Raw genomic sequence first — 18,700 nt, 5'->3', positions numbered from 1 at the left:
GATGCGGCACAGAGTGGTAACTTTGATCTGCATGAAATTAACTGCAGCCTCTGACGCCTTCACTTCTCCTGAGCGTCTTTAAAACACAAAAACAATCCCTCGAAGGTTAAAACTTTGAAATGTTTCTGTGGTTTTCTCATGGTTTTTGGCCCGTTCCAGTTGCTTGGTTTCCCGTCTTCACACTTTGCTAACTCCATTAGCTCAATGAGATTTAGCTTGTTTTAGCAATAAAACCTTTTTCTGTCTGACTGTGGTGGGCTTTTTTTAGATTTAGCTTAAAAACAGCAACATCTTCATGGTGATTCAGATCTTCACTGTAAAACAGAAATATCGGGATGAATGGGTGAACTTTATTAATGAAGTTATGAATCTCTTCTTCTTTGTTGTTTTCCAGGATCAAACCGGACCGGATTCCTGACCACTCTCAAAGACAGTCCAGCTAGATATCCTTCAGAGCCCAAAGGTTCTGCTTGTTGAGCTCGTAAAAGTTCTGAAACAAAACCAATCGCTTCTTTTGACAGAAACGTCACATTTATACATATAAAACACAAAATTACTTGATTTTGAATCCAGTCTTGACTAAAAAAAATCAGCTGAAAGTGTGGCTGGATGTGCAGCCGTTAGCATAGCTGTAAAAGTGGCGATAAACTTAGCTATAAATGTAAGCGTAGTCGTTAGCATGGCTGTTTACGTGTAGCCGTAAGAGTTATTGTGTTAGCGTATCCATTAGCAAAGCTGGATGTGTAGCCGTAAAGTGGTGATAAACGTAGCCACTACCGTAGCCATAAGCGTGACTGTGTGAGTGCAGCTGTTAGCATGGCTGTAAGAGTGGCTGTATGTGTAACTGTTACCATTAGCACAGCCGTAAAAGTTATGATAAATGTAGCCGTTAGGGTAGCCATTATCATCTTTATGCTCGACTGTACACTAAGCTTTTAGCGTGGCTGTAAACTGGCTGAAAGCATAGTGGTTAGCGTAGCTGTTAGCTGGGATTCATCATCTATTTGGCTGTGAGCAGAACCAATCTGATCAGGAAAAGCTGTAAACATTCAGCCTTTCCAACATGGAGTTCTGATCTGACACAGAAAATCCACCACAGGCATTAATTAGCTCCCATACAGCCCCTCCCCTCCCCGTTTCTGATAAATCAATCCCTGATGCTGCCACCATCTGCGGCTCGATATGTCCTGTAATGCACTGCCAAGGTCAAAGTGTCGCCACCCTGACAGGGACGTCGGCTAACCTGATGGGGGAACTGAATCAAATCCAGATGAAACATTTCAGCTTGTTTTCGAGTCGTGAGCCTCCATGTTTGACTCCTTCACTGCGCTCCGCACCATCCTGGAGGTGGTGGTGTGCTTCTTCTCCGTCTGGTCCATCGTGGGCCTGTCGGGCTTCCATACCTACCTGATCAGCTCCAACCAGACCACCAACGAGGACGTGAGTATCCCAGCGCTCCCAGTTAGACCAACACGACCGACCTGATGGATTAACGCCGGTGTTCCCGTTCAGATCAAAGGAACCTGGTCCAGAAAGGAGGGAAAGGACAATTACAACCCCTACAGCTACGGAAATGTCCTGACCAACTGCTGCACGGCGCTGTGTGGGCCGCTGCCTCCCAGGTCAGCAGTAAACCAGCACTAATGCTGGTACAGGTAACCATGGCAACCAGAGATACCTCAGGTAACCAGAGGTAAAGCAGGATCAAGGTTAAAGTCAGTCATGGTAATTTATCCCAGAAGTTATTGAGATAAACGATAATATTGCGCAAGACGACATTCTGAAAAATCAACAAATTAAATGTGTTAATGAACATTGAACCCTGGAAACTTAAGACATTTTAACAAAAACACAAAACAGCAAATAAAATGAACTGAAAAAGGGGCTAGTTGAGGCCAAAGCACCGGATCTTCGGTAGGAACAGAAAAACAATAAATCATGCGAATGGAAATCATTGAGTTTGTTTTAATTTTTGTGCCATTGCTGGATTTATTGCTTATCACAACAGGGCATTTATGAAATAGGACTAAAATCTGGGTCAGAATCAGGACTAAGAAGAATTTCAGCCAAGACTAAACAAAACCAGAAATCATTACCTAAATCAGGGGAACTATTATTTATTTAAAAATGCCACTAATATTAATATATACAGAGGGAAAAACAGACACAAAAACCTCTGAACCTCTGAATAACAGCTGTGGATTTCAGTCCAGGAGGGAATCGCCATGGCAACCAGCGACCAACCACATTTTGTGTGTTGAACTTTCAAAATAAAGCTATGATTCATAGCTAATGATAATAAAACATAGAAACCTTTAACGTTGCTAGTTGCTGCTGCCGTTCAACTTATCTGGGATCATCAGTTTGGGTTTGGAGCCGTGACCTCTGACCTCTCTTCTTGTTTGTGTGCCAGTCTGATCGACAGGAGGGGTCTGATCCAGGCCGACACGCCGCAGACCGCGCCCCAGTCCAACGGGACCGGCGGCGGCGGCAGCTACGCCCCCACGCAGCTCCACAGTCACATGGTAGGTGGATATCACCCAGGGCGGCTGCAACATGGGGGCGGAACTTCCTGCCAACTCTGCTGCTTTCATGCAGCAAAGATTTCCGTTTGCACTGTTTGGTGAATCCCTCATTTCACATTTACTAGTACATGATTCCCACAAGTCTGAACCGGAGGTGATCCACCACCGCGCCACTGAACCGCCATCTTGGTAGGAAAGCTTAGTGCACATGTGTCAAACTCAAGGCCCGCGGGCCACATGTGGCCCGCCATGTCTTTTTATGTGGCCCCCCCAGCGTTTTATAGGCCCAGGATTAACTTAAAATAAGTTTTGAGCACAAATTGACTTCAAACTACATCTCCCATAATGCATTCCGATTGTTACCAGCCAACATTACGGTTTCTCGCCACTAGAGAGCCGCAGAGTCACCTCAAGCTGCTGATTGATTTTCCTAGCGAATAAAACTGATACATCGACAAACCAACGTCAAAACGTACAAGAAAAGAAAAATCGATTTACAAGTAAGACTGTGAATGAAGATGTGTGTGTTGGTGTCAGGACGGCAGGTCGCGCTAGACTTTTTTTGTTATCCGTTATCTGGACCGACAACATAAAAAAAAATCGGTCATGTACTATTTTTACCCGTGAAATTACAATCATATTAACATCGGCTATTTACTGCATTTTATGCGGTTTAGCTAATATTCACCGTGAATCCAGATCCCATCACAAATTAAGCAGATAAATGCATCTACATTTTTCTCCGTAGTGACAAAAACCACTGACTGTGGCCCCAATAACTTATAATTAATTAAATTAAGCGACTTCACTTAAATTAGCATCACTTCACACACCGGGGTCTGAACCACTTCCTCCTGGTTCCCATCTGCAGAAAAATCTGCGCTAATTCATCAGTCAGTTGGATCTGTCTGATCCAAACAGATCAACTGAACTCTGTGAGTGTTTTACCCTGTGCGCGGTCCGGGTGTGCACTTTTACCAGAATTTATTTATTTATTTTGCTTGGTTTCACTTCTCCGAAACGGACAGATGTTACGTCTGCAGCTCCTCCAGAACGCCGCCCTCCTGGGTAACGTGCACCAATAATGCTCCATTTGTTAAATCTTCTGGATGAGTTACTCCCAGCGGTTTTTAATTCTTTGCAGCGGTGTAGCCGCTTCCGCAATGTTAAAGTCTAATTAACTTCTGCGTCGTCATTTATTTCCTCAAGATAAACTGCCGGCTCCTCAAATGGATTAACACAGCGTTGCGTTCTCTTTAGTTTTCTCTGGTCTGTAATGGAGGCTTGAATTTAACGCGCCATTTCAACCAAAGGTTTTGAATGCGCCAACTAACCAGACGCTCCAAAGCGTTATTTAACAATATGAGGTGTTGTTTAATTTATTTTTAACATTGTATTTTCATACATTTATGCTAGTGGTGCCCAAGTCTAGTTTTCCAGAGCTACCATCTGCAACTGGCCCGTTGATGGTGGCCAATATGCTGAAGTGGCCCTCGGTGAAATTGAGTTTGACACCCCTGGCTTAGTGCAACACCTAGCTGAACTATGGCTTCCAGCGCAACTAAAACAAAGCATAGTGACACTCTTCACCAATGTGCAAGAGAAAGAGACGTCAACAAAATGGCTGCTGTCAGGATTGATCCGTATGAGACAGAGAATATGGCTTGTTTATTGTTGTCATAGCAACTCCATAGCGATGGTCATGACAGTTGGTTACGGATACCTACCAAGATGGCTGCCAGCTGCAGAGTTCCCAGGAGTGTTACATCACATGTTGTGTATATCTTTAAAACGATGGCGGCACAAACGATTTGGTCAGATCTGAATAAGTTTGGGTTCCAGCTTCACTCCGGTCCGCTCCTGTCCTCCCAGTGTGACCAGGACCAGTGCCTCCAGAGCACCAAGTTCGTCCTGCAGGCCGCCGCCACGCCGCTGCTCCACAGCGACCCCGTCGTCCTGCCGCCTCTCCCCGCCAAGCCCGCCTCGCTGGGCGGGCCCTGCGCCTACCTGGCCCCCGCCCAGCCGGCGCTGCCGTCCTGCGCCGGAGACGTCCTGACCCTGAGGGACGCCGCCGTCGACTCCCACTGCCACCATCACCTGCACCTGCACCACCTGCACCACCACCAGCACTTCGCCAGCCCCGAGGAGACGCCCTGCGGGACGCCGCAGGGGGCCCTGCCCTGCCCCGCCCACATGCACCTGCAGCACCCGGCGCCGCCGGTCCGGTACGACCCCGTGACCCAGGACTCGCTGCACGAAGACTCGGTCAGAGGATTGGTGAAACTCAGCTCCGTCTGAACCGCCGGACAGAAAAACTTCAGGAATGTAACAAAAAACCTTTATAATGACTAAAATCTGATTTATTTTTTATTTTTATTGCTTCTGAGTTTCTAATTCCACCTTTTCAGAGTTTAATTTGGAGCTGTCAAAGTTCACATTTTCACTTTTTGGTGTATTTTATATGAAAAACAAGACACAAAGTTTTACATCGGTGGAGAAATGGAAGTCAGATGGTGGTGGGAGAGACATTTGGAGCTAAGTACAATACAATCCTGGAAGTGCTGGGATGGCCTAGTCCAGGGGTGGACAGTCCTGGTCCTGGAGTTCCGGCGTCCTGCAGCTGTTAGACGTCTCCCTGGTCCAACACACTTGAATCCAACAGCCGAATCACCTCCAGGTTCTCCAGAGTCCTGCTAACGACCTCATTATTTGACTCAGGTGTGTTGAAGTAGAGACACACCTAAAGGTTGCAGGAGACCGGCCCTCCAGGCCTGGAAGTTGTCCACCTCTGGCCTAGTCAAAGTCCAACTGAGAATCTGCTAAACGTGAAAACTTTCAGAAAGAGTTTGAGATGTTTTGTGGAGAGGAAATGCTCAAAGCTGCACAAGAAAAACCTGCAACGGGAACAGAGCCAAAAATGTTCTGAATTAAAAAAGCATGCCACACTTTTCAGATTTACTTCCACTTGCCAGTGAGGGACTGCTTTGTGTTCCTAATAAAATACGCTGAAGTTTCTGGTTTTTAATGTGGCAGAATGTGGAAAAGGTCGATTCGTATTAATGCTTCCGCAGGGTTCTGGGTTCGTCAGTGCTTTTATTTTGAAATTCAGAACTTTGGGTGGTTTGGTTTCAGGTGTTTTAATGCATTCAGGTGAAGCAGTTTGAGCTGCACCAGGACCAAAGCCGGACTTCTCTTCTTTCTACCTTCATCTTCCTCCTCAGAGAGGAATTTATTGGACTTTAAATCCAGAATAAGCTACTTGATGATGATGATGATGATGATGATTATGATGATGACTCCTTCTTCTTCTTCTTTGACTGCTCCTGCAGAGCCGTAGAGCTGATGCGGCCCAGCTACACTGCCACACACAGTGTCAAGTTTTATACCGATGATGTCACTGCATTAAATTAAACCATTCTGTGCTTTTATTCTGAAGGTCATATATTGTTTCCTTGCTGAAACCCTTCACATTAAAAGATCCACAGATAAACTTTTACAGAGACAAACTGAAGTTATCAAACTCCTCAGAGAAATAAACCAAACATTTCCTAAATATGTTGTCAGTTTATATTTGATCATTTGTGTTTATTACTATGTGATCCATGGAGTTTAACATTTATTTTGGGTAGTGCAAAATATAATTCCACAAAAATAGAAATGAGGCAAAAGTAAACAAAAAAAAAAAACATCTGACATAAAATGTGTGCATAAAAATAACATTTTAATAAAAATGAATAATATTGTCTCAAAAATCAGGAGTAAGTTTCCATGGAATCAAATTTATAACCAACTGCATTTTAATTAAAATAGGAATATTTGTTTCTTGAAACTTGGATAAAAGGACAAAAACACTAGATTACATATGTGTGCATTTATGTACATTAAAACAAGATTCAGACTTTAAAATGTCCTTGAAATATGGAGTAGAATAAAAAAATAAAACGTATTTAATCTACAAAAAAGAACAATTTGCTCTTAAAACGTCTGAAAGTTTGCATTAAATTAAAATACATTCTTAAAGATTTGTTAAAAATAAATGTTATCTCATAAATTAGGCAAAAGTCGAAATCAAAACTGTTAAAAAAAATTAAATAAACTATCCACCTTCTTAGATTATTATTGGAATAACAATTTTAGAAACTTCTAAATGTATACTCTATTTTCTCAAATGGAGTAAAACATGTCGGGCATCCAGGCCGCTAGGTGGCAGACGTAAACTTCCGTAGTACCCCTAAACAGCCAATCAGCTGCCGCCGCGGGCGGTAACCTGGATACAGTTACTGGGCAGATTGCCCCCGACGTCAGCTGCGAGGGAAGAGGGATTTAAAAGACATTTGGAAGTTTTAGAGGGAAAACCGAGGAGAATGGTTCAGTTTAAAACGGAATCTGAGTTTTATAAAAGGTAAAAACATCCGCAATCCAACAGAAATACAAAATACAAAGCTATTTATCAGTAAAACAATACTTTATCAACCCGATTGTTAAGGAAGAGACTAATTCCTGGAATGTATTCTTTCATTGTAAGCACGTTTGCTGGAATTTCAGAATAAATAAGCGGATAACTGCACTAAAATGCATGCAGTACGTGAGTTTTAAAGAATTCTGCTGATTCTTCTGTAGTAGTAGTAGTAGTAGTAATTTATTTCAGACAAGACAAACCTTTCACCGGCAATGTAGAACAAACACAAAGTACATAATAAATTTCTTGAAGACACATCACATCGGTGATTATGAGTCTGAAAAGGGGTATGAAGAAGTATAACTTATATAATCAGACCCCTTTTCCAGCTGTAATTTATCACATTATTTTCAGTTTCCAGTATCCTTCCTGACAAAATGAAATAATAATTGTAGTAATATTTCCTCAGCCAAATGAAAATACTGCATACACACACATACACATTTGTACACATACATATATACATATTCACATATACATACACCTATACACATATACATACATACACCCATATACACATATACATACATACACCCATATACACACCCATCTGCTTATATACAAAATACCCAACCATTTACATACCTTTATACATTTACCCACACCTGTACAGACCTGCACCCACTTGCTGAAATCATACTTAGAGTTTTTATTCCCAGCCAGGATTATCCCCCTTGTTCTTCCTTATACCTTTGAATAATAGCTATTTTGAGACCTTTCTTAAAATATCTCATGCTTGGACTTTGCTTCAGCTCTTTAGAGAGTTTATTCCAGATCTTCACACCCACACCAGAAATGCACATTATTTTCATTGTTGTTCGAGCCTTCAAAGTTCTGAAATTGAGGTTTTCTCTATAGTCATATCCCCCCACTCTATCAGAAAATAATTTTTGAATATTTTCTGGTAATATTTTGTTTCTAACTTTAAACATAATCTGTGCAGTTTGAAACTCTACCAAGTCAGTGAGTTTCAGTATATAAGAATCTATGAATAGATTGTGGGTATGACAATAAAAATCAACGTTATGAACTAAACGGATGGCTCTTTTCTGTAGTGTGCATAATGATTGAAGTGATGTTCTGTAAGTGTTGCCCCAAATTTCTGTATGAAACATATTTTCGCGCTAACAGGTTTGTTGACAACGCCTTTTTACGACAAAGGAAAAAGCGCGGCAGCTGCACGCAGACGCCAAAAAACACAATAAAATCCATCCCATTTTTATTATATTGTCTTTATATAGATTCACGTTTACATAAATTAATCTGTTGCATGTTAAGATGTTGAATTCATAGCAAGAAAACGGGTTTAATACGCAGTTACACTGATTACACACGTATCCTGTTGAAAATAAATGTTATTTTCGAAGTTACCACCAAATGGCATCATGATTAGTGTGTTTAAGCTACTGTTTATATTATTATTATTATTATTATTATTATTAAATGAAACAACAATTTAGCATTTAAGGATTCCCTTTTGTTATCGACATCCGCGATTTAACGGTGTAGTTTAAATACACACCTACTTGTTTTTGATCTACGAGAGACATATTTTATTAACATTTTTTATGTTTCATAAACGGCGGCTCTAATTGTTTTGTAACGTCAGTTTTTCAGCAGTTTTGTAACTTTTGCCGGTTTGAATTTCCCGCAGTATTTGCACGTAGTACGTAACGACGTTCCATCAGCTGATTGGCTGTGTTGTTAAAGGGTGGCATGCGCTGTGCTCCTATTGGCTGGGGGAGTTCTAGCGGGAAGATTCCAATATAAGAGCGAGCGGACAACCGCAGCCGCTTCATTCTCCGCTGTCTGTCTTTATGTTCGCTGCTTCTTCTTAGTCCTAGCTTTCTGACCTTTCTTAGTCTCTGTAGACGTTAATTGTGTTACTTTTCCTTTTAATTCTTTATTTTTGTGTGAAACCGAAGCATTAAGGATGCTGTCTGCGCGCTCCCCTCTCTCTGTGAAGAACCAACAGACTCTCAGCAGTCAGTTAGACGACATGACTTTGGACAAAGAGAACACGGTGAGAGCGGGAAAAAAAAAACATGTCCGCCCCGATTTATTAGAACATTCGTCTTTTAAAGTGTCTTTCTTGATCCTCTTTAACGTCTTTGTTCCTTTCCAGCCTCCCAGTCTGAACAGCACCCGCGTTCTGGCGTCCAAAACCGCCCGGAAGATCTTCAGTGAAGCCGCGGTGAGTGTGTGGAAATGTTCCGGAGAAATATGAACCGAACTATGGTGCTGGTTGAACGGGCTGACAGCCGCTGGTCGTGGCGCCTAAACTGGAGGAAGTTTAGGCGCCACGACCTAAACTTCCTCCAGTTTAGAGCCTTCTGATGCAATCAGATCCGATTTGATTGGATCTGATTGCATCAGAAGGTTCTGAACTGGAGAAAACGGGCAATCGGATCATTTTTGAGTGGATCTGATTGCATCAAAAGGTTCTGAACTGGAGAAAACGGGTAATCGGATCCTTTTTGAGTGGATCTGATTGCATCAGAAGGCTCTAAACTTCCTCCAGTTTAGAACCTTCTGATGCAATCAGATCCGATTTGATTGGATCACATCGGATCCTTTCTCATTCATTTACCTGCAAATTGATTTATATCTTACAAAGTGTGGTATTTTGCACATTTTTGTTGTTTTAAAGTAGCTATATTTGGTCTTAACGTAAGTTATAAGATTAAAGTAAAGCATGTAAAGAGTATTAAAACATGATTGTGTGCTGCATGAGACTGTAGCTGATGTTTGCTCGTTTTCCAGCCGAATGCGGTGAAGAAGAGCAGCTCTGAGGAAGAGGAGCCTCTGCTGAAGGAAAACCCTCGCCGCTTCGTCATCTTCCCCATCCAGTACCACGACATCTGGCAGATGTACAAGAAGGCAGAGGCTTCCTTCTGGACGGCAGAGGAGGTAAAAACCCTAAGAAACGGGTAAACAACCTGACATACTTGATGCAATGCACCCAGAGCATGATGCTGCCACTTCTGTACATGGAAGTGAGTACAGTGTGTGGCTCCTTTCCTCCAAACATGAACTAAAGTTCAGATCATGCATGTATGTATAGCCAGTTTTATCAGAACATCTTAATATTAAATAATTTTGGTAAGAGAAAAGCGAGATCTGATATTAGCTGCTCAGTTGATGGGATTCTTTCTTCTCATCCCGATAATGAAAATCATTTAATGAATGATTCCCTTATTTGTACAATCAATACCAGGTTATGACCTCACAACGTTTTTCTTTGTTTTATGTGTCTGAGATATAAATCTACTCCTTCAGTCTCCTAACATTGATTTCATTGTCCTAACTTTAAAAACTATAAAATCCCAGCCTGGTCCTTATTGTTTTATTGACCTGAATTCAAAGTTTAAATAAATTGAAGCTGTGAAAACACATTTGTCAAACAAGATGGCTGCCGCAGCTGCTCTGACATCACTCCAAAAGTTAAGTGTCAGAATCTCACTGAGGAAGAAACTGCGTTAGGTTTTCTGTCACTTTATTATTTCTGCCAAAACTGATGTATATTCACATATAAAATAAGTCAATAGAGTTTAATTTGCTACTTTTATGTCTTTGTGTCATGAGGTAGATCTCTCTCAAAAAGTTTAGGCACCCTGCTCTACATCACAGGTGTCCAACCCCAGTCCTGCCCTGCAACCTTTAGATGTGCCTCTGCTGCATCACCTGATGGAATAATTGGGTCATTAAGGCTCTGGAGACGTGATTTACACGAGGAGGAGGAAATTTATCCGTTTCATTCCAGTGTTTTGTAGCTGTGGCGCATCTAACAGCTGCAGGACTGAAGTTTGACTCCCCTGATCTACATCGACTGTTTGGATTTTGAACCATTTTCTTGAGCTATTGAACCTCTTCTTTCTGTCTAACCTGTGTTGCCATGGTGACGTGCATGCAGGTGGACCTGTCCAAAGACCTGCAGCACTGGGAGTCCCTGAAGGACGACGAGCGCTACTTCATCTCCCACGTGTTGGCCTTCTTCGCCGCCAGCGACGGCATCGTCAACGAGAACCTGGTGAGGAACCTGCCGCTGGCTCAGGCCGCTCTGTTTGGGCCCCCGGACCCGTCCCGCTCACGCTGTTCCCCGTTTCGGCCACCAGGTGGAGCGCTTCACGCAGGAGGTGCAGGTGACGGAGGCCAGGTGTTTCTACGGCTTCCAGATCGCCATGGAGAACATCCACTCTGAGATGTACAGCCTGCTCATCAACACCTACATCAAGGATCCCAGCGAGAGGTGAGTGGCTCTAACTGGTGCTGCTGGGAGCTGTGGCCGGCCTCCCTCTGACGCTGCGTTCACTGACCCTCAGGGAATACCTGTTCAACGCCATCCAGACGCTGCCGTGCGTGAAGAAGAAGGCCGACTGGGCGATCAACTGGATCGGCAACCGGAACGCCTCCTACGGTAACACCGCCCTCTGTGACCTCACACCGCCGTTGCCGTGGCGCCGATATTGATCAGCTGTGTTGTTGATCGTGCAGGAGAGAGAGTGGTGGCCTTCGCCGCCGTGGAGGGAATCTTCTTCTCTGGTTCGTTCGCCGCCATCTTCTGGCTGAAGAAGAGAGGCCTGATGCCCGGCCTGACCTTCAGCAACGAGCTCATCAGCCGAGACGAGGTGATTTACAGCCCATCAATAACCGATAACTGATCGATAACGATGGCTCGGGGAGTAACAGACTCTGTGCTGCGTTCAGGGTCTGCACTGCGACTTCGCCTGCCTGATGTTCAAACATCTGGTGAACAAACCGCCGGCAGAAACCGTCACCAAGATCATCAGGAACGCCGTGGAGATCGAGCAGGTGGGGAGGACTGGTGGGACTGGGACTGGACTGGTTAGACTGGACTGGTTAGACTGGGACGGGACTGGTGGGACTGGGAGCTGCTGTTTTTGTTTCGTCCTTTTTTCCCTTTTTAAGAGTCTAATGAACTAATTCTCTAAAATAACGGTTGAGCTCTATGAATTCTGGGAAGTTGAGTTTTATTAAAGCTGTTGCTGGTTCCTCTCTGGTTCTGCTGGGTCTGATGTTGGTTCTGGTTCTGTCCAGGAGTTCCTGACTGACGCTCTGCCCGTGAAGCTGATTGGGATGAACTGCGACATGATGAAGCGTTACATCGAGTTCGTGGCGGATCGGCTGCTGCTGGAGCTCGGCTTCTCTAAGGTACGGACAGAACCGGGTCAGCTGAGGCCTGGTTCTGGTGTGTGATGATGATCCGCGCAGGGGTACGGACCTCAGCCAGTGATGGGGGCTGAGCGCTGCTGCAGGAACCCATCAGAGCGTGTGGTTCTGATGGGGTCAGCAGCAGAGCGACACAGACGCCTGTCTGAACACGCCTGTAGTTTCCTCTGGGATCCTGGATTCTGAGCAGAGTGAGACCTCCTGTCCTGTTTCTGTCTCTGCAGGTGTACCGGTCGGAGAACCCGTTCGACTTCATGGAGAACATTTCTCTGGAGGGGAAGACCAACTTCTTTGAGAAGCGGGTCGGGGAGTACCAGAGGATGGGCGTCATGTCGGGTCCGACCGACAACACCTTCAGGCTGGACGCCGACTTCTGAACCGGGCCGGACCGCCTGAACGCTCCAACTGAACCTGCAGGGCCTGGCCTTGATGAACTGAAGGTATCGGCCAATCGGAGCGCTGCAGCTCACCTGGAGTCAACAATGAAACACATTTTCACCTTCAGTGACTCTTCCTGGACTCTTAACTTAATTCAGATGCTTCATTTCTGGGCTTTTATATTTAATTTGTATATAAAGTTACCTTGGTGTTTGTATTTCTGTGTTGTTTTTTTTAATAAATGTTGTGAATATAAACGTGTCAGTTCTTCATTAAATCTGTTTGTTCAAGATTTTGAACACATTTTGGTTTCTATCGGTTTTCATCCACATTGGGGTCAAAGTTGAACATGAAGGCTCTAATTTTAAAAAGTTCTTAATGTCAAAGAAAATTTAAGTTAAATTTATGCCTTTTACTTCTGTAAAAACGTTGAGTTCATATGTAGTTTACGACTTGGACGTGAACGCACCGCCGCTCCTCTATCACGTGATTTGTTACGTCATACTAGGAAGTAAACAAAGAGCCGAACGTTTCTAATTTACCGCTTGACCTGCGTCACAATGTCGATTTCTAACCCAAGACAAGTGTTTTCAAACCCGGTAAGATGTTTTATTAACATTTCTACCTTTTATAACCGATCTAAGGTTTACTTTTGAACTTTAATACGTTTTTGTTTTATTTCTTAAAACATGTGCTAGCATGTTAGCTTAGCTGCCCATCTGTCACATCGGAACCAGAACTTTTTAAGCACGTTTGAAATGTTTAGTTGGATTTTTAATGGTTCTGTTTTAACTTAAGTAGGCGGATAAAGTGAAATAAATTAGTTAAATTTGGTATTGTAAGAGTTGAAGGATGATGACGTCAGTTAAAATAATAAACTTCTATAAGGAGGAAAATGATACAAATTACAAAAGGAAATCTTTTAAGTTTTCATAATTTCCAAAATCTTAAAGTGATGCAGAACATCTCGAAACAAGAGTATGGAAATACCTAAGTATTTAAAATCTTTATTCCTCTTCTCATTGTCTAAATAATGTGACTTTCTTCGGTTTTGATGTGAAATAAAAATAAAAGATCATCCATTTAAAGTTAACTTAAGTGTGTGTAAAGAAGCTGAACAATGTGGCAGAGCTTCCCTCATTCAGGAATGTTACTGCATGTTTGGTATTCTGAGCTGAAAGTCTTGTTTGTCCTGTGAGATCATAAAACATTAAACAGCTTTCCCTTCCCAATATGGCCGACCTGCTGTCATGTGAATCTGGTGGCTGTGGCTTCCGGCTATTTCTGTGTGCAGCTCATTGTGTTTTCAATTGAGAGTCATTGGCTCCAAAACAAAACAACTTATTTGTCTGGAAGTTGCTGATATTTCATCAGAAAGCGGAAACTTTTTTCTGGTTCTGACGTGTCCAGATATTTCTGTCTCTGTTCACAGTCGATCCCTTTCGCTGGCACCATTCTGGGTGGTTTACTGCCCGAGGAGATGGTTCTGATCCAGGGTTCGGTACCATCTGGTGCTGACAGGTGACAAAGATGTTTCTGTTTATTTAAATTTACTCTGATTCAGGTTCATCTATGATCTAACACGGCATTTAACAGAAGCTAAAGCACTAACATAATGTACAGATTTATGTTTGGGTACAGTCTTTACCCCCTTCAAAATAAGAGCTGAATATAAACGTCTTGAAGAGTTCTTAACAGTCTAACCAAAACCTCAACATCGACGTCGAAATGTATTCAGCTGAAAGTTTAGAATTTATCCGTAATAATTAATTTAGGGGAAGCTATGTGCGGTAAGCGTTTTCAAAGTTAGCAGAAACGCTAAATGCTATTAGCAGATTAGCGGACGTATAACCACCACGGCATCTGAACAATCAATTTCTGAAATACAAACACCAACGAGGGAAATTTACATTGTTAATATCAGCCCAGTCTTAGTTATTGGACCGATCCCGATATGTTAAAAATTACCGTCATCCGCCGATACGGAGATTAAAATTAAAATATTGTGCATTTCTGAATGAATTATTTTTTTTTAGCTTGTTTTCTCTGCGACTTCTCTCAGGTTCCAGGTGGATTTTACGTGCGGCAGCAGCGTGAAGCCGCGGGCCGACGTGGCGTTTCACTTCAACCCCAGACTGAAGAAGAAGCGCATCGTCTGCAACTCGCTGGAGAAGGAGCGCTGGGGCAGCGAGGAGATCCTGTATCAGATGCCTTTAAAAGTCGGAGCTGCATTTGAACTCATCATCCTGGTCCTGAAGGACAAGTACAAGGTGGGAGACACTGCTGTCCTCACAGATGTTTTATTATCTAGAAGAAGTTGGCTAATATGTTGCATCAAGTACAGTGGAAATGTCAACCAAAAAAAAAACTTTTGAATATTTTCTAACGCCTCATCTGACTGTTAAATCCTGAGCAGTCGGATTCAACCATGTTGGTGGAGCAGCTACCAGGTTAGCTCTGCTGGATGAAGCCACAGCAGTTTATAGAGGTGTTGCTTTTGCTTTTTAGAAAAAAGTTGCTATATTTGCTGCTAGTTTTTATACAAAACGTTTCTAGATTTGTCTGAAGTGAACTTTAGAAAAATAAAAACTCGCTAAATTTGTTGCTACTTGCTTTTTTTTTTCATTAAAAACTTGCTACGGTTGTCGCTAGTGGCTAATTAAGAGTCACCAGATTTATCACTAATCGATTTTTTTTTTTTTAGATGTCCATTGATTTGTCGCTAATGTTTTTTTTTTATTATTAAAAAGTCACTAGATGAGTTTGAAAAGTTTTTAAGTTAGCATCAGTGCTTTTCCTTTGATCTTAGACATCAGCTCTAAACAGTTCAGTGTTGCTTCTCTTTTTTCTGCAAAATAAAACTTCAGAATGAACTTTTATCATCACTGGACCTTCAAGCATTGCCGTTAGTTCTGGGGTACCACAAGGCCTGTTGCTCGGTCCAGTTCTTTGTCCAGAAATAAAGTTATTAAAATAAATGGGATGATAAGTTTGTTTTAATCAGATAAAAACCAGAAGTGATTTTTGTTTGTTTGTCATGAAGGTTGCGGTAAACGGAGCGCACGTGTTGGAGTACAAACACCGCGTGGACCTGAACCGGGTCGACACCATCCTCATCTCAGGGATGGTCTCGGTTCAGGCTGTGGCCGTTCTTCCTGCTGCTTCGGTAAGTTGATTTGAACGACGGGACGTCCAACCAACCAGCCATCCAACAAACCAACCAGCCATCCAACATGTCTGTCTGTTTCAGAGTCCCGTCTCTCCTGCTTCCAGTCTGACCAGCCTGAGTGGCTCAGACTCTGAGGTAAACAAACAGCTTGGAAAAGTTTTTCCACTTCCTGTCGTTTCAGATTTTAAGTTTTTTTTTCTCCCTTTTCCAGGCGATTCTCTCGTTCAGAGATCTGGTGAGTTTTTCTGCTTCACTTCCAGTTTAAAAAACAGGGAATTTAATGTGTGTGAATTCCTGTTCATAAATCTGTGTCTGGTTCCTACCTGGGCCTTCTTCGTCCCTTTAGTCGTCTTCGACCTGCCTGAATGAAAATCAAACCTGGATCTGAATAAATTAGAAAAAGTTAATTTATTTCACAAAGTAATATGTTCCCATTTAGTTCTCATTAGCTTACGAATAAAACATACAAACCCAAAATTCAGTTTTCAGGTTTCATCAGGTGTGACCTGTTGAAAACTTTATTTTTCATAAAAAGTCATGAGAACAGTTTGAAAAGTTACTAAATCTAGTGAAAGTTTTAAAATGCTTCCCTTTTTAACTTAATGTCCACTTAGGATAAATAAAGTATTTCTGAATTTGTTGTTGTTCAGCAGGTAAATGAAACATTTTCTCCTGCAAATTGTTAAATTAATGTAATAATTTTAATAAAAAAATTAAGATAATTTATAGATTTCATTAAATAATTTAAATAATAACCTGAGATGATTAAGTTCTTTATTGTATAATTTAATGGTTTTAATTAAGTTATAATTAAAACTAATTGAATCATATTAATGAGATTATTTTTGTTGATCTCAGAAAGTTCCCTTCAGAGGACGGCTGGAGAAGGGGTTAAAGGTCGGACGCAGCATCATCATCAAAGGACAGACGAGTCCGAATGCAAACAGGTAAAACACACCTGATGATGTCACTGACTCCGCCCCCCCCCGCTGTAGCTTCATCCATGTGTGACGTTCCAGTTTCAGCGTTAACCTGCGCGACGCCAGCGGCCATGACATCATCCTCCACCTGAACCCCCGCCTGGCCAAACGAGTCTTCGTCAGGAACTCGTTCCTGTCCGAGTGCTGGGGCGCCGAGGAGTTGGACCTGGAGGCCTTCCCCTTCGCGGCGGGGGAGTACTTCGAGGTGAGCGTCCCTGTTGACCGTCTGGGTCCGGTCCGACCCGGTTCTGAGCGTCTCTGTTCGCCCTGCAGATTATCGTCCGGAGCGACGCGCGGCACTTCAGGGTCGCCGTCAACGGAAGCCATCAGTTCGACTACAAGCACCGAGTCCAGGACCTGAGCGCCGTCGGCCAGCTGGAGGTGGTGGGAGACGTGACGCTCATGGACGTCCGGATGCTCTGAGAAACACTAAACCACTCACCGCACAACTGGGGTGTGCAAACCGGCTCAGGTGTGCAAACCGGCTCAGGTGTGCAAACCGGCTCAGGTGTCCAAACCGGCTCAGGTGTGCAAACCGGCTCAGGTGTTTACCACGGCTCAGGTGTTTACCACGGCTCAGGTGTTTACCACGGCTCAGGTGTTTACCACGGCTCAGACAGAAAAAAGGAGCAAAAAACTCAGAAACATTCTGGAAGCAAAACTAGGAAATTTCTAGAAAACCATGGAAATTTCCAGAGTTTCAAAAGTTGAACATTTATCAGTAAAAAACTCAAAAAAATTGCATTTAACCTCAAAAGTTTTGAGTTTTCAAAGTCAAATTTTTTTTTAGACTTTTTAAACTGAAATTTCCATGTTATTCTTTCAATTTCTGATATTAATCTCAAAATTCAAACTTAGTTTTTTAGTAGAAATTAATTACTCCTTTTAATTCTTTTCTTTTCTAATGGCCAGGTTCGTAGGTGTTTCTGTTTTTAATTAGGATAAAATTATCACTCGGTATTCTGCAGCCTATATTTTCTTTCTTAAAATAAAAATATTGGCTGCTAAAAACCCGTTTGGATAAATAATAATGTACACATCCCTGCCCAGCATCAAATCTGGCTGTTTCTGTGTAAGTCAAGTGTTACCTGCTTAGTTTATTGCAGGTATTCTTGATTTGATGACGGACGTTTGGACACCGCGGCCTTGAAGCTTGTCTGACGCCTCTGATATTCTATCATTAACATTAATTAATTATTGCAGTTATTTCTGGATCAATGTGACGGATTCAAGGCTAAGAGTGAAATAATCCTAAAGCTTGATTATAACATTGAATGTTGTATTATTACTGGCCTCTTAAAGAGGAAGATGATTGTTTTTTTTTTGCACTCAAGGATGTGGAGAAGAAAAGATGGCGGATTTATGAGGATTGATTTTGTTTTTAATGTTATAACTGATGGAAAAATAAGCTGATAAAATTAATCCGACATGCTGTGGTAAGAATTTACTAAAACCTTAATGACGTTTTTTGCACCATAACGCTTCCTGGCAGCGTGACGTCACGCCCCCGTCTTCCTGCTGGAGGGCAAAGCTATCCGCTAGCCGACGATGGTTAGCATTGGTTTTAGCTGTTAAGTTGTAAATATCACACGCGTAATGTTAAATGTGCGCCTGATCAGTGTTAATTAAACACTAGCTTTAATTAACACTAAAGCTAGTGTTAACATTTAGCTTTAGTGATAAGGTAGAGAAAAGTTATGCTAGTTTAGTTTGACAAGTACAGCATGTAGACGTGATTGAGTTCGGTGGTTCGGTTGAGTTGAAACCAGATCAGTAGAGCATTAAATTAGCTAATCAGCGGTTAATAGCAAAATAAACATCAAAACCTGAAGACATAAAACATGTTCTGTTGTTTTTTCTGATCCTGATACATCGGTGACGTTGCCAGTTGCCATGGTAACGAGTCTGCTTGTAACGTGGCAGTCAGTGATTAAAAATAAGTTTTGAATTTTTCCTTTGCTGCGGTGCATAGCACTAAATACCTACATATCATTTAATG

At 42.4% G+C, this 18,700-nt stretch overlaps 3 protein-coding genes and 1 non-coding gene across 5 annotated transcripts in view; all 4 read left to right on the top strand.

Annotated features, from left to right (window-relative positions):
- Positions 1 to 6,054, top strand: part of LOC103457164 (zinc finger DHHC-type palmitoyltransferase 14) — an 11,078-nt gene extending 5,024 nt beyond the window's left edge. Inside the window, exons 5-9 of the mRNA XM_008397127.3 lie at positions 395 to 443; positions 1,338 to 1,440; positions 1,513 to 1,622; positions 2,414 to 2,525; positions 4,398 to 6,054. Of these exons, the coding sequence (XP_008395349.1) occupies positions 395 to 443; positions 1,338 to 1,440; positions 1,513 to 1,622; positions 2,414 to 2,525; positions 4,398 to 4,823 (800 nt within the window). The 3' untranslated portion in view covers positions 4,824 to 6,054. The remainder of the gene's footprint in view (positions 1 to 394; positions 444 to 1,337; positions 1,441 to 1,512; positions 1,623 to 2,413; positions 2,526 to 4,397) is intronic.
- A 724-nt stretch (positions 6,055 to 6,778) lies between these two features.
- Positions 6,779 to 12,809, top strand: rrm2 (ribonucleotide reductase M2 polypeptide). Its single transcript, XM_008397125.3, has 11 exons — positions 6,779 to 6,927; positions 8,910 to 9,007; positions 9,110 to 9,178; positions 9,748 to 9,894; positions 10,898 to 11,014; positions 11,100 to 11,233; positions 11,307 to 11,401; positions 11,479 to 11,612; positions 11,692 to 11,796; positions 12,043 to 12,156; positions 12,399 to 12,809. Exons 2-11 carry the CDS (start codon positions 8,918 to 8,920, stop codon positions 12,549 to 12,551), a joined length of 1,158 nt encoding a protein of 385 aa, XP_008395347.1. The 5' UTR covers positions 6,779 to 6,927; positions 8,910 to 8,917; the 3' UTR covers positions 12,552 to 12,809.
- Positions 12,195 to 12,328, top strand: LOC145549865 (small nucleolar RNA SNORD94). The gene has a single exon (XR_014085717.1). It is a non-coding gene; the product is annotated as a small nucleolar RNA SNORD94 (small nucleolar RNA).
- Positions 12,810 to 13,009: 200 nt separating the features above from the next.
- Positions 13,010 to 18,130, top strand: LOC103457182 (galectin-8-like). Of its 2 annotated transcripts, XM_081602745.1 has the most exons (10): positions 13,010 to 13,151; positions 13,985 to 14,073; positions 14,615 to 14,822; positions 15,596 to 15,718; positions 15,803 to 15,856; positions 15,933 to 15,956; positions 16,580 to 16,668; positions 16,741 to 16,906; positions 16,975 to 17,157; positions 17,213 to 18,130. In XM_081602745.1, the coding sequence occupies exons 1-9, from the start codon at positions 13,113 to 13,115 to the stop codon at positions 17,122 to 17,124; spliced, it is 942 nt and encodes a 313-aa protein (XP_081458871.1). In that variant the 5' UTR covers positions 13,010 to 13,112; the 3' UTR covers positions 17,125 to 17,157; positions 17,213 to 18,130. The 2 variants fall into 2 exon arrangements, with proteins under 2 accessions (XP_081458871.1, XP_081458870.1); XM_081602744.1 differs by having other exon boundaries at positions 16,975 to 18,130.
- Positions 18,131 to 18,700: the final 570 nt, after the last annotated feature.

Source organism: Poecilia reticulata, chromosome 21 (assembly GCF_904066995.2).
Source record: "Poecilia reticulata chromosome 21, P_reticulata-male-v2, whole genome shotgun sequence".
Lineage (NCBI taxonomy): Eukaryota > Metazoa > Chordata > Actinopteri > Cyprinodontiformes > Poeciliidae > Poecilia > Poecilia reticulata.
This window is presented reverse-complemented; position numbering and strand designations above follow the sequence as displayed.